The following is a 22,400-nucleotide window of genomic DNA, read 5'->3' on the forward strand; positions in this document are numbered from 1 at the left end:
TTTGTAGGTATTGGAGCAGAGGCAAGTCTTAAAAAAGGATTTAAAGGAAGATAAAGTAGCAACCATTCAGATTTTATCAGGGAGTTTTTCCCATGCATAAGGTGCAGAGTGGTTAAAAGCACAGAAAGAAAAGGAGTACTTGTGGCACCTTAGAGTAACAAATTTATTTGAGCATAAGGCTTTCGTGAGCTACAGCTCACAGCTTTCAGAGTAGCAGCCGTGTTAGTCTGTATTCGCAAAAAGAAAAGGAGTACTTGTGGCACCTTAGAGACTAACAAATTTATTAGAGCATAAGCTTTCGTGAGCTACAGCTCACTTCATCGGATGCATTACAGCTACAGCTGTAGCTCACGAAAGCTTATGCTCAAATAAATTTGTTAGTCTAAGGTGCCACAAGTACTCCTTTTCTTTTTGCGAATACAGACTAACACGGCTGCTACTCTGAAATCCATAAAAGCACAGAACTGGTAAGTAGCAAAGGCTAGGAGTAGTGGTGGAGATAAGGCAGCAGTCAACATGACAATAGGTTAGATCAGCTAGGTAGGCTAGGGTTAAGTTATGGGAGGTATTAAAGATAAAGACAAGGAAGCTTGTATGCATTGCAGGTGTAGAGAGGAAACCCCCTGGAAGGAGGGGGCTGACATGGTCAGAATGACAAACCAAGAAGGTGTTTTAGCTGCAGCATTCTTAATAGACTTGATGCTGTTTTTCACCATGGTAAGAGGAGAAAGGAGGGCTTGAGGCTAGGAGCAGGGAAAGAGATCAAAAATCTCTGTTTTGGCCATGCTGAGTTTTAGATGTTGACTGGATATCCCTGAAGACATGAAAGACAGGCTGAGATACTAGACTGGATGAAGGAAGATAAATCTATACTTCAGCTTTATCAGCTTAAAGTGGCAGTTAAAGCCACACTTATGGCAGCAACATTATTTCTAATTATTCGCTCCATCTCCGAGTAGCTCTATTTTCAGAAGACATTCTCTAAAATAAACAGACACCAAATGGAAAGTTGATATGTGAATGTTTTTCCACAAACAAGCAAGCAAGCAAGCCTAAGACATGAACTACCTTACACACTTCCTACTTACTCATGGGCCTCCTAATGTTCAAAGGTGATTTCCTCCAAGTCTTATAACTTCTAAAGTCGGAAAGATACCTTAAAAGGAAACACCACACCCTAACAACTGTAACATTGCAACATAACATACATGTTTACCTTTTATTTGGATTGGCTCTTGCAATAGAAGTGGTTTTTGGCCTGCACTGCTGGTATCCCGTGCTGTAAAAAATAAAAAACCCTCACTTCTGATTCATGTAAACAATTATAATTAAATAAAATAAAAGACTATTGTTAGCAAGGCCAACAGAAAATTGCACAAAGTTATATTATCATCATGGAAATTAAAAAATTGACCACTTTTAGCTCATTGTACTGTATTTGTGAATACTCTCAGATAATGTGATTTAGATAATGTATAGATAATACACATTAATTTACCACTGAAAGTTGAAATTTGATATTCAACAAAGTTGTTGGGGTTTCACTGTATTGTAGGCTATTTGAAAATGGTCACGAATCAAAATGTTTTCAGCTGCATCTTTATAGTTCTGGACAAACTATGCAAAATTTTACCATGTAAGTAGTAAGAATTGAGGTTTGCACCTACTACCCCATTAAGATAATGAAGTCTAAAACGATATATTTTCTGTCTGTAGAAAATATCACAAATGCTTTGGTTTACTGATTAAAAACCATCTAAAGACCTGGAAACATTTTAAACAAAAGAGTTAAGATTTTGAAGAACACAGTAGCTTATGAAAAATCAAAATCCAGATTTTTTTGTGTCATGAATTTCTGTTGAAACTGGACAACAGAAGTATATTAGCTTGTAATTGGAATTTGAAGATATAGTTACTCCTCATCAAAACACAGACAATCAAAAGTTGTTTTACTAAAAAAAGAGAATGGGACACCAAATAGTAAAAGGGAAAAATATGTATTTCCAGATAATAGACTCATTGCAAACTATCAATGTACAGTAATTTGAATGGTTTCAGAGTAGCAGCTGTGTTAGTCTGTATTCACAAAAAGAAAAGGAGTACTTGTGGCACCTTAGAGACTAACAAATTTATTTGAGCATAAGCTTTCGTGAGCTACAGCTCACTTCATCGGATGCATCCGATGAAGTGAGTTGTAGCTCACAAAAGTTATGCTCAAATAAATTTGTTAGTCTCTAAGGTGCCACAAGTACTCCTTTTCTTTTTAGTAATTTGAGTGTGTTCTAATCACAAAATCAGAAATGTTATCAGATAGTTCAAATGCATGTCTGAATATTTATTCTGAAAATCACCATCTTAACTCACTGTAACATCAGAATAAAATCCTTATGGTTCCAAAAAACAGATCTAGCACTGTGTTTAGTACACTAGCACTGGATGTTTGCCACACATCTGCTATTGATAGCAAAATTAAAACTAATTTTATTGAAACTGAAGCAATTTGGAGTACTCAGAAGATCTTAAGGATTCTTCAAATAGGTCTATGTTGCTTAATGAGAAGCTCCTGACTTAACATCTGATTTGAATGATTCAAAAGTCAAATGTTCTTATAGCTTTGGCTACACAGCTACTCTTAAGTCAAGCAAGTAGCCATTAGATATAACAGGAACTACCAAGAAGGTCTAACATGGTCTGAGTATATTTTTTTTGGAAAAAGACAGAAGTAACAGTAAGAAAAACACAAAAACAGTTTCTAACGTATTTGCATTGATCTTGCAGCGAGTGAATTTGGAAAAGCCTTAAAATAACTCAGCCCCTTTCTTCCTGTTGAAAAGTGTTACCTGCTCTCTGGATAGCCTGAAGAACAGCAATGTTAAAAAATGGTTCAAAATAAATAAGATACTCTTTGCTGTTCATTTATCATCACACTTAAAAACAATGGGTATTAACAAACTATCATTCTTTATATGCACAGACAAGATTGTCTGGCATATTTGCTTCCAGAGTTTGCCAGAAGTCACCCTCTGTTGTACAGATAAACTTTTTTCTTGTTCAAAAACGTATCTCAGTGACATTATTTAAGGAAAGGTTATGCCATAAACTTTCATAGGAAAAAAATAATTATACATCAAATGTTAAGATTTATATTTGACTGTTCAGACAGCATTAAGTACCCTTTTAAAATATATTACCCTGCTCTGGAGACTTGACAACAAACACAATGAACCAACAAGAAAAGAATGGAGTATTAGAATTCAGAACTGCTGATCTTTGGGCGGGCAGAGATTGAGATGCCCTTTAAACATTAATAAATTAATCTTCAGAATGCCCAGTCAGGTAGAAAAATATTCCATTTTTTACTTATAGGGAAATGGAGGCACAGGAAGGTTGATAGACTTACCTAAGGACATAATCACTAAAAATTGAGGTTACTTACTTGTAACTAGAGGTTCTTGGAGATGTATGGTCCCTATCTGTATTCCGCATGTGGCTACACATGTGCTCCACATGCTTGAGACAGGAGATTTGTAGCAAGTAGTGTCTGTTGATCCGCACATAAGCAGTTGCTCTCCCTGTTCTCGCAATCAAAGGCATAAAGGGCAGAGCGGACCAATGCCTCTCCAGTTTCTTCTTACCATGAATCAGATAGGATATGAAGCAGAAGAGAAGGAGGGCAGGTAGTGGAATACAAATAAGGACTACACATCTCGAAGAACCTCCAATTACAGGTAAGTAACCTCCATTTCTTCAAGTGCTGGTCCCTATGCTTCTTCCACACCTGGGTGATTGGTAAGCAGTATTAAAATAAGTGGAGGGCATGAGGATGCAGTTGGTATGAATGCCCCCACAGCTGCAGATGCTGAGGAAGTCTAGACCAGAGCATAATGCTTCATAAAGACATGGATGGACCTCCAGGTAGCCGTCTTACAAATACCCAGTACTTGGTACTTCTCAAAGCGATGCCATTGAAGTTTTATTCGCTCAGAGTGGGCCCACACCCCATCCGGGGGAAGAATATGTGCCAACTGATAACATGGAAATATGTATCTAGAGATCCACATAGAGAGTTTCTGTGCCGATAATGTGCCCTCACCATCGCTCTGCTATTGTGACAAATGGTCTTCGTATTTTCCTAATTGCTTCTATTCAATGCAGAGAAGAGGACAAGATCCTTTCGACATGGAGGAAGTGCAGCCTCTTTTCCTTGCTGGAAAGAAGAGGCTTTGGGAAGAATATCAGTAAGCAAAGAGGCTGGCTCATGTGAAACTCTGAAATAACCTTGGGGATGAAAGGAGATCTTTTCTCTATGAAATATGGCATTCTGTAGGTTTAACACGAGTGCTCCCAGTTTGCTCACCGACATGGCCAATGTGATGGCAACCTTCCCAGAGAGGTGTGACATGGACCATGTGGCCATTGATTCCAATGGTGATATGGTAAGAGCTGACAGTACTAAGTCCTATGGTGGTATAGGTTGACACTAACAGGAAGGTCCTAATGAGACCTTTCAAGAATCAAATTGTGATTGAGTGAGTAAGATAGAGTGGCCTTCCACTACAGGATGAAAGGCATTGATAGCTGAAAGTCCACCTGCAGCAAACTAAAAGAAAGCCCTAACAATTTGAAGGATAGAAGGTAGTCTAAAATGACAAGGACACCTGCTGATTCTGGTGATAACTGATTCTGTTGTGGCCAGGTACAGAAACACCTCCATTTAGCTAAACAGCATTTTCTAGTGGAGATTCTTCTGCTGTTATTAAGGATAGTTTGGATGGCCTCAGATCATGAACATTCCAAAACGGATCACCATCCAACTACCAGGGCATGAGATCAAGAAGGTCTGGGTTGGGATGTCTGATCCTGCCCTTGTCCCAAGTTAAAAGATCCAAAAAGGGTTGAATACAGCTAGGATGACATTTGTAGAAATTCCAGAAACCAAAACTGCCTGGGCTGACTGGGTGTGATGAGGACAACCTTGGCACTGTCACGGTGAATTTTGCCGAGAACCTGAGGTTGCAGGAGGATAGTAGGAAAGAAATACCTCAGATGGTCCATCCAGAATAACACAAGGGCATCATCCCTGGAGTCTCGGCCTAAGGATGCTCTGGAACAGTAGAGGTTGAATTTCTTCCTTGATTGTGATGAGAATAGGTCCCAAGATGGTGTTACCCACTTGGTGAAGATTTCCGTCAAGGAGAGAATTGTGTATTTCCCACTTATGGTCTATAGAGAAGGGCCTGCTGAGATTGTCCGCCAGAGTATTCTGCACATCTGGTAGATAAGTCACTGCCTCTATACTCAGAGGAAGAGATTTTGCTCCTCCCTGTTTACATAAAAAGCCCCGTCCCGTTGTCCAATATTAGGTGGAGAGACTTTATGAGGGAGAAAAATGTGTTGCAGGCTAGAAAAACTGCCCTCATCTCCAGCAGATTTATCTGCAATCTGGACTACCATGGGGACCACGTACCACATGAAGTGTGATTGTCCATGTGTGCTCCCCATATTATGGGTAATGCATCAGTGATTAGGATTGTGTCAGGGATGGGTAAAAAAAAAAAAAAAAAAAAAAAGGGACTTGCACTTGCACCTGGTCTGGTTTCATCCACCATACGAGAGAGGCACTAACTTCTGGTGGGATTGTTGCACTGGTATTCATGTTGTCCTTGTTTATTGAATAAACAAACTGCAGCCAGGCCTACACGCAGCAAATGCAGAGTCTGGCAAACAGTGTTATGTATGTAAGAAAAGGCAGACCCTGATTGTGGTGCAAGATTTGAGCATGACTTGATTTATCAGGCTATGAATAGCCTGAAATAGGTCTTTAAGAAGGTAGGCTTTTCCTGAGGATGACTCTAGGTCACTCCGATAAAAATCTATAGTCCTTGTGGGAGTCAAAGTGGAATTTTCTCTGTTTATGCAGACCCCCAGTGATGTCAGAAGGTGCAGTAAGACAAGGATTACCAACAGATCCTCCTGACTTGATTTACTCATTAGTAGCCAGTCATCTATATACAAGAAGATGGTGCGGCCATTGCACCTCATCTGGGCCGCCCTCACAGAGAAGACTTTCGTGAAGAGCCTCGGTGCCGTCACCAGCTTGAATGGAAGTACTCGGAATTGGTAGTGCTTCTGTCCTACCAGGAATCTGAGGCATCTGGTTTAAGACTGAAGAAAAATAAGACCTTAAAGCAACTGTAGGGAGAGTACTCCAGTAGGAATTCCAGGGCCATACAGTTTCACAACAGTACAAGTTGCCCATGGGATTCTCCATCACATTAAATGTTATATAATTTAATACTTGTGGCCATTGCCAGATTAACAGTTCTACAGGGTGAAATCCTCTATACTCAGAATACCAACAGCTTAAACAGCAGATTAAGCTCTCACCATTTTGCCTCAAGCATGAGGGGAAGGAATTACTACTACTCAGCATGTTCAATTTTTATGCCAATTCAATCTTTAGCAACAACTCATTTTATACAAGTAACTAAACAGGTTGGAAGGAGCAGATTGCTAAACTGTAGAGGCATCCCATTATCTAATCCCTTGAGCTATCGAATCCCTCTCCAACATTTATCATTTATTTAAAAATGTATTTACAAAAAGGAAACGTATCTAAGTTTTTACCCATGCTTGTTCACTGGAAGTCTTGATATACAGGAGGAAGGTTTGACTATTTCCAAATTCTGCAGCTTTAGCATAACAATACATGCAGTTGTACACTGTGATCTGTTTTTAATTGCATAAAGTAAACTAAGAATAATTTGCTGAATAAATGCTCTAATATAGCTGCTCCTTTTAAATATAAAACAGGTGAGAACCACGTCCCATACGTTCACACACTACAAGACTACTGAGATGGAAACAAATGTCAAGCACACCAACCTGTTCCAGCTTTGTGCACAGCTCCTTCAGGGCCCAGTACAGGACCTTTTTTCTGACCGTCAGAAGTGTAAACTCTCACTTGACTCAGTGATTGGACTGGTAGACGACGGCACGGCAGTATGCGAGAGAGACTTCCACATTTCATCGAGCCTTGCCATCCTGAGGGGAAAAAAGGTTTACAAATACCAGTTTGAGAAGAAAAGAGAAAGCGTGTGTCAATAGGAGTTGCTCAGATTAGTTGCGGAAGTTAGCTTTTAATAAATATTTTTGCCCATTTCACCTGTGCTCAAATTTCGTAAACTCTATACAGCTAAAACTAGTCCTTTCACCAATTTCCCAACCTTCTCCTGTCTCCTTCTCAAGCATTTTAACACACAAATATACTGTCATATTTTTTGCTAAGTTTCTCACATAGCCTAGTCCTTTGAAACACTGCACGAGATTATTTTTAAATTATCTAACAGAAAGCTACTTTAAGATTGTCTAACTGCTCGATTAAACGCTATTTTAATCACCCTCTGCACAAAACCGTCTTTATAATGAGCAAAATACTTGGCAGTCAGAGAGGATATCACAGTAGAATGACAATGGCATACATTGCAAAACTATTAGCAAGATAATCCTAACAGTTCTGTCCTTTAATCCCACTTCCCACACCCAAAAACAAATATTCTAATTGACTAAATATGTAATAGATGTCTGCAATTCAGGTATAATATCTTAACCCACAACATAAAAGCCACAATTAAAGTGTGATTCACAGTGTGATACATAAATATTACATACAAACATTTTCCTCTGTGTTTGCAGAGAGACCACACTTACTAGGCAATTGCTAGTGTTAAAAGACTGGCCCAAAGTATACCAAATTTACTGAACACAGTTCTGGTCCATCAGCATTAGCAGCCAACTTCTGTTAAGCAACATAAGCCAGCAATCAAAGCATCAACAAAATTAACAGACTCTCTCACACAAAATGCATACATCTCTCCTCTGCAAATATAACTTCATCCACCACTGAAATGCAACCACCTACTTAAAAAAAAAACAAAAACAAAAACAAAAAAAAAACACCTGGTGTGGTGTCTTTGGGAAATACTTAGAAAATCAAGTACTGCTAATCTTACTTGCATTGCATATAACTGGACATTAAACAGAGGACTACATGATTATTACACAAGTCATCTCACAACACAATCATAGAGGTATGTTTGGTAAAAGCATGCACTCCATAAAAATTCCTTACAGTCTTTTACATACATTATGTCCCACTACAGCTAGAACAGGTACATATGAATATAAGTGTACTGTACACAAAATATACATAAGTTATATTAATGTCAAAGTGATTCAGATAATAAAAGGCCTGTAAATACCATGCCAAAGTGCAATATGCTCTGCTAAACATGTATCTAATAAATTAAGAAATTACAGAAACAACACTTTATGGTACTTGACAAATGCATACTTTTAAACCCAACTATATTTTCAATGCATCTACATTTTGGGGGCATTTCACATTCAGTCAAAGAGGAAACCTCTTGATAATGGACTAAAATTATTCAGCCATTACATTCTTGCTTCAAATTATTATCTATTTTCAGAAACTGTCTGTGATATACACTGGAAAGTTTACTCAAGAGTACTAGGCAGCTTTTTATATAAAACAGCAGTACAACATTTCTTTTGGAGAAAATAGCTATATGAAAAGATATGGATTCTACAAACACAAGAAACTAGCTTGTTCAAAGTGCTATATTTAGAGCTAGAGCTATTGACCAGGGTTGGGAGGATCACTCTAAAACGCTACCGTAGACATACCCAAACAAGCTCTTCTCCCACTAACAACCACATGATCATAAAACTGACCAGCTGCAGGTTTTTATTGCTAGTGAACTCAAAGGACAAGCAATTTCTGAACCTTCTGCTCATCATATAAGAATATATATAAATGGATTTTTTGTTAAAAATATTGGGTTTCACAAGCTGCGAATGTGGCCCTAGACATCACAAAGATTAAGTACCTGATCTACAGGAAGTCATCATGTAATTTACTCAATTACTTCCTTTTCATAGAAGTTCAGATACAAAAAAGACCTCTTAAGTCACATTAGTTTATCCCCCTTAACATTCAGTCCAGAACTGTTTCCTCCAGTTTATTATCCAGTACTTTTATGCAGCACTTTTTGCCTCATCCCACACTGATTATTTCAATCCATTTCAACGGGGAATAGGTGGGAGAGGCTGTTAGCAACACAGCACAGCAGACAGGCAATTTTTAAATGACAGAGGTCAAGCTGAGAGAACACTGGGGGTGCTCCCTTCAGCACAGCGGGCAGAGAAAAAGTGAGGCTAAGGGCTGCGGAATACGATTTACGATGGGACCTCGGGAATGCGCTGAGCTGGTGAGAGGGAGCACTGAAGAGGAGAGGATAAGGAACAAAGGGGAATATGGGAGTGTAATTAAAGACCACCAGGTTTTGGCAAACTGGGAGAACATGACGGATCGGGGAGTGGGAGAGACAGAAGGTTTAAAGAGGGTTTTGGAAATGTAAGACTATGGGGGCAGTCTAGGGGGGATAAGATTAGGGGGCCTTTGGGGAGGCACTGCACGGGGGGAAAGTGTGGGGAGCCCAGCTCACGGGGGCAGGCTACGACGAGGGTCCGGCAGCGTGACCGTGCAGGAGGGGTAACGTGGGGCGAGACGCCCTCGGAGAGCCGTGGAAACAGTGGCTCCGGGCAGGGTGGGCGGCGCCCAGGGAAAGGGGGCTGGAGGGCCCCCACTCACCGTGGCAGACCCGGCTGAGCTGCGCCGCCTGGCACCGCAGGTAGAGGCAGCGCCATCCCCGCCTCTGGGCGGCCAGAGCCGGCATCATCCTCGTCCGCTGGCCGGACTCGCGCACGCAGGGCCGGCGAGGCAGGCAGAGGCAGCCTCTCTCATTGGAGCGCCCGGCGCCGGCCAGCCGGCGGGGGCAGCCCCCAGAGCGGCGGGAGCGGGAGGAGTCGCGGGACCCGGATGTAAAACGGCGCGCACTCGGGGCCGCGCCCGACCCCACGCGCCTCTGCTCTCGTGAACGCGCAAGCGCCAGGAAGGGGGCGCGCATGCCCCCAAGGCCAGGGGGGAGGCTCTTTGTGCGGCGGACGGGGAGGCGCCGTGGTTAGCGCAGCCGCCGGGGACGGGCGGCAAGCGGCGGGTTCTAGTCCCGTCTGCCCGTTCGCTCGCTGCCGGGTGGTGGGGAAGGCGCTGCGATCACCTCCCATGCCCAGCCCCGTAGAATGAATTGGCGACCGTGAGGATTTTGTTCGCCGTGGAGAAATTTACCCTGCGGCCCATAATACCCCTTTACACCGAAAAAAAAGCGTAATTCATTAGGGTCTGGAAAGGCCCAGTACCAATTCACACCCTGTCTGCTCCTTCCGTGGGTCCGTCCTCAATAACGGGAACGGGGACCTGCCCGGCCCATAAAATTTGGCAAGGGGTCTGCCCCACGGAGGTCAATGAATCTAATCAGGGGCATAAACTTAAAACAGATGTGGGTGGGGTCAGGCTCAGAGCCCCTGTTAGTAATGGCTAGTAAACAGCTGGAGTGGCTACTTCCCTCATTTTCAGTATAAGTTCAGTCCCTATAACAGTATTAAGACAACAAGGTGAGGGCACTTGATTAAAGTTACCCAGCCTTACACCCTAACACTGGTTTCACGGGTATAGCTTTGTTGTTGTTGCTGGCGGTGGTCTGCCCTCTGCTATGGCCTGCTGTATTAGGACAGGCATTAGTTACAATAGGGCTGACATTTCTTTTTGTCAATTTTAATGTAATGTAGGTTGTTCGTATTTTAAAATTCAAACAGTAACACTTAGTATTCAGAGATATACACAACCTTAACTAATTAATCTTCTGAATGGCAGGGAAGTATAAATATTACCATTTTACAGACCAGGAACCTGAAGCAGCAAGTTTATGGCAAATGCCTACAGCCACAGAGCAAATCAGTGCCAGATACTGAATTCAAAGTCAGGAGTTCCTGTTTCTCAGACCAAATCTTTGTCTGCCAGACTATGCTACTGCAAATAACAACAACAGTAACAGGAATGAAAATAGGTTTCAGAGTAGCAGCCGTGTTAGTCTGTATTCGCAAAAAGAAAAGGAGTACTTGTGGCACCTTAGAGACTAACAAATTTATTAGAGCATAAGCTTTCGTGAGCTACAGCTCACTTCATCGGATGCATTTGGTGGAAAAAACAGAGGAGAGATTTATATACACACACACAGAGAACATGAAACAATGGGTTTATCATACACACTATAAGGAGAGTGATCACTTAAGATGAGCCATCACCAGCAGCAGGGGGGGAAGGAGGAAAACCTTTCATGGTGACAAGCAAGGTAGGCTAACTCCAGCAGTTAACTCTACTTGCGCTACATTGATGACATCTTCATCATCTGGACCCATGGAAGAGAAGCTCTTGAGGAATTCCACCATGATTTCAACAATTTCCATCCCACCATCAACCTCAGCCTGGACCAGTCCACACAAGAGATCCACTTCCTGGACACTACGGTGCTAATAAGTGATGGTCACATAAACACCACCCTATATCGGAAACCTACTGACCGCTATTCCTACCTACATGCCTCTAGCTTTCATCCAGATCATACCACTCGATCCATTGTCTACAGCCAAGCGCTACGATATAACCGCATTTGCTCCAACCCCTCAGACAGAGACAAACACCTACAAGATCTCTATCATGCATTCCTACAACTACAATACCCACCTGCTGAAGTGAAGAAACAGATTGACAGAGCCAGAAGAGTACCCAGAAGTCACCTACTACAGGACAGGCCCAACAAAGAAAACAACAGAACGCCACTAGCCATCACCTTCAGCCCCCAACTAAAACCTCTCCAACGCATCATCAAGGATCTACAACCTATCCTGAAGGACGAGCCATCGCTCTCTCAGATCTTGGGAGACAGACCAGTCCTTGCTTACAGACAGCCCCCCAATCTGAAGCAAATACTCACCAGCAACCACACACCACACAACAGAACCACTAACCCAGGAACCTATCCTTGCAACAAAGCCCGTTGCCAACTCTGTCCACATATCTATTCAGGGGACACCATCATAGGGCCTAATCACATCAGCCACACCATCAGAGGCTCGTTCACCTGTGCATCTACCAATGTGATATATGCCATCATGTGCCAGCAATGCCCCTCTGCCATGTACATTGGCCAAACTGGACAGTCTCTATGCAAAAGAATGAATGGACACAAATCAGACGTCAAGAATTATAACATTCAAAAACCAGTTGGAGCACACTTCAATCTCTCTGGTCACTCGATCACAGACCTAAGAGTGGCTATCCTTCAACAAAAAAGCTTCAAAACCAGACTCCAATGAGAGACTGCTGAATTGGAATTAATTTGCAAACTGGATACAATTAACTTAGGCTTGAATAGAGACTGGGAATGGATGAGTCATTACACAAAGTAAAACTATTTCCCCATGGTATTTCTCCCTCCCACCCCACCCCCCACTGTTCCTCTGATATTCTTGCTAACTGCTGGAATTAGCCTATCTTGCTTGTCACCATGAAAAGTTTTCCTCCTTCCCCCCCCCCTGCTGCTGGTGATGGCTTATCTTAAGTGATCACTCTCCTTACAGTTTTCAGAGTAGCAGCCGTGTTAGTCTGTATTCGCAAAAAGAAAAGGAGTACTTGTGGCACCTTAGAGACTAACAAATTTATTAGAGCATAAGCTTTCGTGATGAAGTGAGCTGTCGCTCACGAAAGCTTATGCTCTAATAAATTTGTTAGTCTCTAAGGTGCCACAAGTACTCCTTTTCTCCTTACAGTGTGTATGATAAACCCATTGTTTCATGTTCTCTATGTGTGTGTGTGTGTGTGTGTGTGTGTATATATAAATCTCTCCTCTGTTTTTTCCACCAAATGCATCCGATGAAGTGAGCTGTAGCTCACGAAAGCTTATGCTCTAATAAATTTGTTCGTCTCTAAGGTGCCACAAGTACTCCTTTTCATTTTGCGAGTACTGAAAATAAGTACATATAAGTGTTATCGATCTTTTCTGCCACAGCTCCACCTTCTCCTGCTTGAAATCTCTCTCAGAACTGACTGTCTTAAGGTTACAGCTCAGCTATAGCTTTAATAAAATGAACAAATGTGTGATGGGTTTAGTCACAGAGACTCCCGTCGAGACTGTCACTCGATGAGCTGGGATACCATTGAGAACAAGCCTCCTGCCAGAACAGGCGTCCCTCCCCTCTTGTCTTGCTGAGTTGGACAGTCCAGTCAGCTCCAGCACAGACCCAGACGTTGGGCTATGCCTCTCTGCAGTTCACTGAAACAGATTCACTCAGCCCAGGGGCTTCTCAGTTAACAGGGACTTTCCAAGCACCCAGTGTTCAGTCTTTCTGGGAGCCTGAACCCCAAATAAATCTGTGTTACTCTGTATAAAGGTTATACAGGGTAAACTCATAAATTGTCCACTCTCTATAACACTGAAAGAGAGATCTGCACAGCTGTTTGCTTCCTAGGTATTAATCACTTACTCTGGGTTTATTAATCACAAAAGTGATTTTATTAAGTATAAAAAGTAGGATTTAAGTGGTTTCAAGTAATAACAGACAGAACAAAGTAAGTCACCAAACAAAATAAAGCAAAAATATATAAGTCTAAGCCTAATACATTAAGAAACTGATTACAAGTTAGGTTTCAGAGTAGCAGCCGTGTTAGTCTGTATTCGCAAAAAGAAAAGCAGTACTTGTGGCACCTTAGAGACTAACAAATTTATTAGAGCATAAGCTGCATCCGATGAAGTGAGCTGTAGCTCACGAAAGCTTATGCTCTAATAAATTTGTTAGTCTCTAAGGTGCCACAAGTACTGCTTTTCTTTTTTGATTACAAGTTAATATCTCATCCTCAGAGATGTTCCGATAAGCTTTTTTCACAGACTAGACGCCTTCCTAGTCTAGGCCCAATCCTAGACCCCTAGACAACCTTAAACCACTACCCCTGGTAGTGGGGTAGATAATAGGGATTCATCAGTGGCCCCTATACAATGTGGAAACGCCAGGTGTTCAGAGCTGTCAGTAACCTCCTGCGCATTGCCAAGCTTTATGACCCAAGACAACAGTACCCTCTCAATAGCAATTCATCTCTCCATGACAACAGCTTTTATTTACCAACACCAAACTGGTTAGCCACTTATGAGCTTCTGCATGGTGATGGCGGCACACTTCTCCATGCTGAGAGGAATTCTCATATTGATGCTCTGCTCCTGCAACTCCAGTGTGAGCGCTGCACAGATATAGCTATAGTCCTAGGGTGAAATCCTGATCCCACCAAAGTCAGTGGCAAAATTCCCATTTAATTTAATAGAGCCAGGATTTCACCCATGATGCTCAACATAAATAACAGTTCTTGAATAGTTATTTTAAGCTTGTATCTCAGGATATGAAAACAGTTTTAGATACCCAAACATTTGTGTTCAAGTCATACCTTGAGCAGAGTGCAAACTGATTATTGTAAAAGATCATTGCAAATGTCTTCTCCATTATGAGATGAGAAAGTGAAAGTTGGACCCATTACGCTACCATCAGAGATCTTCAGTTCTTTGATGCTACTACAGCATTACAATGTTCTAGGTTATTACTTCAAACTACCTTTTGTGTAAAATGTTAAAAATCTGGGTTGCATATGAAGGAACACAGACGTTTCTATTACATTGTGAATTTTGCTTGAGAAAGGACTGCCAAGGAAAGAAGGGCTTGGCTGCATGTTAAAACTTAAAACCAAGGACCAGTTCCACGAAGGAATTTAGGTAGTGTAATGCAGAGTGTCACAGGGCCTAACTTTTAGATGCCTAGAAAAATCACAGGAACAACACTACCATTCACAAAACCTGAATTAGAAATCTAAGATCCATATACAATGGATTTAGAGAGATAGGTGCCTTAAGATGCAATCAACAAAAACCAACATGTTTGGTGGGACTAGCCAATGGGAGATGTTGACAACAGTGGTGTGTGCTAAGCCCCACCCCCTTATGGAAACAGGTGCCAAAGTCTGGACTGTAGTGAGGCACCTTTCTCTGCATAGTGATCCATTAATGCAGAACCCATCTCCTGGAATCAGGTGGCTTATGCACCTAGGTAGTTTCTTACAAGAATAAGTTAGGTGCCTCCCTCACTCGGCACAAAATGGCCACAAAAGGACTTGATGGTGCCCATCTTCTAACTTTTAGTCCAGTGGTCAGAGCATTCACCTGAGATGTCTGGGGTTTAAACAGGTTTTGTAGCTCTGGGCCAAAGATCTGTAGTTACAGAAATCTTATCCACTAAGGGCCTGATCCAAATACATTGGCGTCAGTGGAAAGACTTTCCTTGATTTCAATGTATGTCAAATTAGACCTTAATTGAACTGCCTCTTTGACCATAACAGCAAGAGGGAATCATGGCAAGGAGTGTAGTACAATGGATGTTTTCTTTATGCTACCTATCAAAGTCCTAGATGCCACAATAGATTTCATCAGGGGAGCCCCCTCTCTTATTTCTTCTCTCTTTGCTTTGGAGGCATTATGAGAATTACAAGAATGAGGAGTGTACCCTTTATTAAGATAACAGAATAAAGTAAAAAGATTTTCAAGACAGAAAAAAAATTAAATATAAACCCAAGACAGGCTGTTGAACTGCTGGGTTATAGATAGTATAAAAATTAATACCAGCATAAAACACACATGCAGACAGACGTAGAGATAGGCCCATGAACACATCCCAATATGGTATTTTTCCTAAATTGCTGATATACAAAAGCAACAGATAGAAACGGGGAAGGTAAAAACTTGAAAAGCTAGTCAAGTGGCCCAGTCAAGCAGCAGCAATGCGGGGTGAGCTAGAACTGTGTACTCACACACTGCAGCATCCTCCACCATGGTAGGCTGGGCCAACCCCCACAGCAGCAATCAGTCTCTCTGTTTTGTACAAACTAAAAGTCACCAAAAATATTATTCCAATGGCACTTTAATATAGAATAAATAAGTAATTTTCAGCTAAAAGACTTTAAGGCTATCCAGAGGATTCAAGTAATGTCATAAACAGGAGTGGGGCTTGCCTGGGTTGTGTAATCACCAGAGAGCCCAAGGAGCTCCTTAGATCTTATTATTAACATTATATAGACCTTTTTTTTTTTTTTTTAAGTTGCTGCTTCTCCTTCTTGCTCTTTCCCCTCCTTCATTCCTTCCTTCGTGTCCTATTCCTTCCTTCATCTTTCTCCCCCTTTTTGCAGACTGCTACAGATTGTTTTAATTGCAGTGCAATTGGAGCAACTAAAGTCAATGTAGCTTTGCCAATTTATACCAGTAAATGATCTGGTCCTATGTCTTTATCATCATTTATGATTTTTAACTTAATTACTCAGTGGAGTGATCTGACAATCTGCTGGTGAAAACTTCGCCTATACACTTTTATGTAGAATGTGTTGTATACAGAAGCAATGTGCTGAAATTCACCAGAGTGAACACAAAGTTCTCCAGTGGCTGGGCACTAGTTAACCCCTGTTTATTTCAAAATATTCCTTTGCAGAAGTTTTCTTTAATAATGCTGGCAACTAGGCCCCAAATGCCTCACAACCTAGTAAGATAACTAATTACCTCACTCACTCTCAGGTTGTATGTAAACATGAAGTGAGTTGTGTTTGGGTTTTATCCCAAAGAAATATCTTGCTATCTCTTCCCCGGATCCTTTGATCAGTACTGCACACTAGCAATGTGATCATATGTCAGTTATGATAGAAAAGAATCAACTTGACTGGGGACAGAGATTGAGTGGCAGCCAAAAATTGTTTGACGGCCCACTGTAAATCTGCTAAGGCTGGCTCTTGTCCCCACGCAGGGCCTAGATCTAGTCACATGAATAAAATAAGCAGGATCTGGTTCATAGTCACATTTAACGTCAGATTTGGTTGATATATTTGTTATGGGCAGATTTTTATCTCAGTTACACTGGTGTAAATTCAAAGCAACTTTACTAATTTCAGCAGTGTTACCCCAGATTTAAACCCATGGAAACAGTTATCAGTATTTAGCCTTATTTCATTACTGTCCAATGATCACCAACAAGCAACCTCTTACAGATTTACAGAACAGGACCTTGATCTTGCAAACACTTATACACATGCTTAACTTGAAATCAATTGGGCTACTCACAGTATTAAGGTTAAGTATGTGCATAAGTGTGTGCAGGATTGGGGCCTAAATCTTTAGCTGAGATAAATCAGCATAGCTCCAAGCTGATGATCCAGCCTTAAGTCTTTATTGACATTTGTGATTTTGAACTTAGTTCTTCGTTTCCACCATTAAACAAAACAATAAATTACATCAGTTCCCAGTATCTTGCACTGTTTTGTAAACAAGAGGATATTTTTTATGTAAAGTTTCCAACTAGTAACTCAACTATACTCAAAAGAAAACTGAGTTCTAGCAGCAAGAGTTCCTTTGCAACTAAACATTGTAAGATTGCTTTGAAATCTAGGAAAAAAATTACACGATTTGATTTTGACATCAAATAATACCACAGATGTGACAATAAAGAAGGAGAGAGCAATTTAATTTGTGTTGAAATAAATACTAGACATACAAAGCTCATACAGTGAAAAAGTTGCAATAAATTACAAGTGGAGACATTTTGCTCATTCATTGAAGAAAGCCCTTGATATTTCCAATTTCATAGCATCAAATTTATCATTCTTGCTGATTTAAGCAGAACACAAAACAAATATGGATCCCAGTGCTTACTTTCACAGGTACTGGCATGGATAATTTACTACAGTGATCCAATTTGGAAATCAATAGGGACCAGTAAATCACTGCATAAAAGAAAGAGCGAATGAGGTCCTTTTTCCTTAGTGTCAGCAGGTTGTGATTATTATGTTTATTAGATTTTCTTGAAAGGGCTTCAGATTTTCTCAAATATGCAGGAGAACTTTATTTCCCTTCTGAGCCCTACATTAGCATTTGTATGCCTCAGTCCTTGAATAGAGGAAAACAATTTTTCAATTTATTTTAGAAATTTACATAGAGTGGATAGCATAGATGGGAGCAATGAAATTCTCTTACCTGTACAATATTAGCAATTGGATCTGGCTTTTGCAGAAAAGTTACTAAGGAATGCTGGCATGCTCTAGAAAAGAAGCTTTTGAAGCTTTATTTCATTACATTGATAATGTTCTTATGAAATAAATGATTGTTTAAGGTCCCGTTCTTAAAAAGAAAAAACTTTAAATTGTATGCTTTTCGGGGCAGGGACTGTCTCTTCCTTGTTTTTGGGAAGTGTCTAGCAGTTAGGATACTGTTGCAATATAATATTTCCACAACGATTGTACTCTCTCCACAAATATTGTACACCCCTTTGTTCAAAATGAGCCAGTATAAGTGATTACAGTAAAACATCATGGGTCTGATGTCTCATATTCTTACATACCAATATTCATGGAGTCAGATTCTCTGATGCATTTTGATTCTATTGGAAATAACAAAGAGGGAGAGAAGTCAGGGAGGCAGTTACGATTCCCTTATTTTTCTAGCCAGCTCTGTGCCAGCCATAACCCCTGGGGAATTTAGAACAAGCTGCTCTAAATTCCACCAGCTTGCAGATGGTCGCAAAGTCACTCTATGATATGGTCACTTCTCTCTTACTTTCTACATCAGCTCTGCGGGCGTAGCAGTATTAAGAGCTGGCTACACTTGCTCACTGACTGCTGAGGAATTGCAGTTTCTGCTTCCTTTGTGCTGCTTTCCAACAGGACTAAGATAACGTGAACTAGGTGCCTTTTAGTTCACACCAGCTGCGTGCACATGGGGGGGAAGGGTGGTTTCAGCATAGCATGCCAGTGAGGGCTGCCAAACACACCTGTAATCCAAACTGGAGGACTGCACAGACAAGCCCTAAATCTCAGGTTTAGGCACCTGAATCCCAGTTTTAGGCTTCACTGTGAACCACAAAACTCCTGCCAAACACTAGGTGCACTATTCACTCGACACGTACATTTTTAGGGTAAAAATTCCCAGGCACCTATGTTTCTGCTTCTGAGAACACACACTGTTCCCTCACTCTGGGCAATTTAGATGCCTATCTCCTGCCTGTGCCCCAGAGCAATCCACAAACCAAGAGAAAATAGGCAGCAAATGAATGTCTAATTCACACGCAGAGCACAATCCAGGCAGTAGGCATGCTCAAAGGCTGCCTACCAGATTGAGTCCCATTCAAAATATGGATGATGTGGGGGTGCCTATCATTTAGTTTAGTGCTTAGCACACTCACTTGGGATGTGGGACACCCAGGTTCAATTCCCCTCTCTGCCTGAGAGGGAGCAGGATTTTAACAGAAGCCCAGCACCTCTAACGTGGACGGCAGGTACCACAGGCAGGGGAAGGCTGTGCCTCCCCAAACAGCTCACACTCCACCCCCAGGTCACCTGCTTCCAGTTCCCTCCCTTCCAGGTATGGCCAATAAGCTGAGGGAGCAGGCCGGTTGGGGCTGGGGCCACACCATGCTGCCCATCTGTCTGCCTGGCACTGGAGGCGCTGGGACCATGCTACCTGCCCAGCAGTCCAGGGCTGGGAGTGTTCTGGCCGTGCCACCCGCCCAGCCCACTCAGGCTGGGGGAGCGGGACGGTGGCCATGGGATGTGCGCGCTCCAGTCTCTCGTGAGGGAGGAAGGGTAAGAGGGGAGGATCGGGGGGAAGAGCCCTGGGGCTAGCCTCCCACAAGGGTGGGTTCACCTGCCACCCATGACCTCTCATATGAGTGCTCTGCCCCCTGCGTTAAAGAGTTATAAGGTGACCAGCACCACCTCCTCCAGCCATTGTGTGGAGCAAGGCAGGCATCTAATTCATTCCCACAATAACCTATTTAGGTGCCTAAGCCACCTGACCACATGAGATGGGTTCCCATTCACGGATCACTAAACAGAGACAGGCTCCTCAGCAGCCAGTACTTAGGCACCTATTTGCATGAGCGGACAAGGCTCAGCATTCCCCAATTGTCATCATACCCCATTGGCTAGCTTAGGTGGTTCTTCACCTAGCCTACTGGCTTTTGTGGATTGCATTCTAAGTTGACTAGCTCTCCTCATTCTTTGAAATAGAGAACCTAGGTACCTAAACTCAGGCTTTGCGGATCGGAGTATTGTTCCTGTAATTTTCTACACATCTAAAAGTTAGGCATTGTGATGCAATGACTAAGTCACTTTGTGGATCTAGGCCTTAATGTCTTTTTTAGAACAGGAACAGAACAATCATTTCTGTTACTGAACGGAAGGATGATCCAGTTATTGGGCCACAAGCCTGGGACTTGGGAAACCTGGCTTCAGTTTCCTGTTCTATTACAAACTTCCTGTAGGACTTTGAGAATGTCATTTACTCTCTCACTTCCTCAGTGCCCATCTGTAAGAGGGGAATAATATTTCCCTACCTCAGAGGGTGTTGTGCATTAAAGATTGTGAGACACTCAGACACTACAGTAATGAGGACCATATAAGTACCTAAGCAGCAATTATATATGCACATCATCACAAAATACCTTTAGCATCTCAAAAACAATATGAAGTACTGTTTAGGACAGAAATTGAAAATACATGGTGACTGAAAATAGAATATTCTTAAAGAACAGAATTTAAAATATCTTAATTTATAGTGCTCCCCTTTATACACTGCAGAGTATTTTTTCATTTCTAATGAGATGATGATACATATACAGCTGAAAGTACAAAGTGGAATACAAGTAGAAGAAATCTGGTTAGAGAATAGGAAAATGACAGGTGTTTATACAACACCTATTATTTCGTTTAAAAAAAAATCTGACACTGCTCATTTCCCAACTGTATGTTAGAGACTTCTCCAAATTGGTCATGTAGCTTTAGTTTATGTTTATCTAAAGAGGACTGAAAGAAAGGTAATCTGATGTTCCTCAACCAGTTCTCTCCTCTGTATACAGCCATAAGAATTTTTTATTATGAAAAGCTAAACCATACAAAACTCCATCTGGTTTCAGAAGAGTTATTTACGTTAGCACAACCTACTTGGTCAGCCTAAAAACCTTTTATTGGAATTAGAGGTGAAATTTGTTATGGGTAGTCACGATTGGAACCTGAGTTTCACACATTAGTTGCAAAACTTCATTCTGATGTGTCAGACAGTCATGTGTGATAGGCTCACCTACTCAGTGATGTGAAACTATACCCATGGGTTCAGCAGACAAACTATGATATCCCTGGCACATGATATGCTTAACTTAGTTATAATTTGGAAAAAAGTTCACACACAGGTAATGGTGGGAAACAGGTAGTAAAGGGACAGAGAAGCAGCTTTTTTTAAAAAAAAACAAACACAACAACTTTCAACAAGAATTTCCAACCTTATTTTCTTAATGGTGGGAAAACACTGTGTTTGTCAGATAATAGGTATTATGAGCATTGACAAAGGATCAAGAACACTTGCTGGAAAGCATTGGCTTGTAGTTTGCAAACAAAATGAGGGGTCAAAACAACTGCCACTACTTGGGTGTCCTGCGAGTATTGTGAAACATTGACTAGCTAGGTTGTTCAAGCTAAGGGCAGAACTATGCCTGCAGTTTTGTCCAGCTGTATTTCTGTGCTATATGCTAAATCTGGGTAATACTGTGACAGAGTAATAAGAAAACCTTCTACAAAGCATGGGGCATTAGTCAAAATAAATCACAGGCATGGAAAGTTTAATAACCAATTTCTAATAGTTTACTCACAATTTTATTTTTTTTTTAAATTAGAACCAAACCAACCCAGTTAAATCTTTGAAAGAAAGAATCATCCCTTCCTCAGGCCTGCTAGCTCTGCTCTTTCTAGCCCTTTCATCTGCTTCAAGTTCTCTATTCATTGCAGACTTACTCACTTATTCACCCAGCTACTCTCCCACATGGTACAGATGTTTTAATAAATAGGCTTAATTCACCACTGTTTTACTTCATTTTACACCAGCATAACTCCACTGAAATCAAGTGAGTTACACCCATGTAAAAATGAAGTAAGTGGTGAATCAGGCACGTCATTAGCATATAGTCCCCTAGCTGGTTCAGAATTGGACTACAGAAAACAATGTGAAATGAAGGTTTCAATGAATTTATGCAAATTAAATACCAAGGACCTGAAAAAGAGCTGTCACTAGAAATCTTAAACTGTCGACCAATAAAAGATATTACCTCACCTACCTTGCATTTCTCATATTCTGGGATCAACGCAGCTACACCACCACTGCAAAGGACTTTATTCACCTTTCACTTACTCAAGTGTACATCAGGAGCAATTCCTCTGAAGTCAGTGGCATTACAGTGGTGTAAATGAGAGGCTAATCATGCCTCAAGTATGTGCATGACATTTAAGAATGATATACGTTAACTTTCCAACAATGACATTCAACAATGTCCTAGACACAGCATACTGCTGTAAAAAAAACAAAAAC

The 22,400-nt window shown here is 41.4% G+C and overlaps 1 protein-coding gene and 1 long non-coding RNA gene across 3 annotated transcripts in view; both read right to left on the minus strand.

Annotated features, from left to right (window-relative positions):
* The window catches only part of SLC30A9 (solute carrier family 30 member 9), a 60,377-nt gene extending 50,345 nt beyond the window's left edge, over positions 1-10,032 (minus strand). The window contains exons 1-3 of one of the 2 annotated variants that reach the window (XR_006281114.1): positions 9,674-10,026; positions 6,886-7,044; positions 1,217-1,279 (exon numbers count right to left, since the gene is read on the minus strand). Coding sequence is in view for 1 of the 2 variants with exons in the window: in XM_038398255.2 (XP_038254183.2) it covers positions 1,217-1,279; positions 6,886-7,044; positions 9,674-9,989 (538 nt within the window). In the remaining variant the exon portion in view is untranslated. Of the gene's footprint in view, positions 1-1,216; positions 1,280-6,885; positions 7,045-9,673 lie in introns of both variants that reach the window. The other variant, XM_038398255.2, reaches the window with a different exon arrangement.
* Positions 10,033-17,495: 7,463 nt separating this feature from the next.
* LOC122460056 lies at positions 17,496-22,394 on the minus strand. Its single transcript, XR_006281115.1, has 2 exons — positions 19,548-22,394; positions 17,496-19,505 (listed from the first exon to the last, which is right to left on the minus strand). It is a non-coding gene; the product is annotated as an uncharacterized LOC122460056 (long non-coding RNA).
* Between the last annotated feature and the right edge of the window lie 6 nt (positions 22,395-22,400).

This window comes from Dermochelys coriacea, chromosome 4 (assembly GCF_009764565.3).
Source record: "Dermochelys coriacea isolate rDerCor1 chromosome 4, rDerCor1.pri.v4, whole genome shotgun sequence".
Lineage (NCBI taxonomy): Eukaryota > Metazoa > Chordata > Testudines > Dermochelyidae > Dermochelys > Dermochelys coriacea.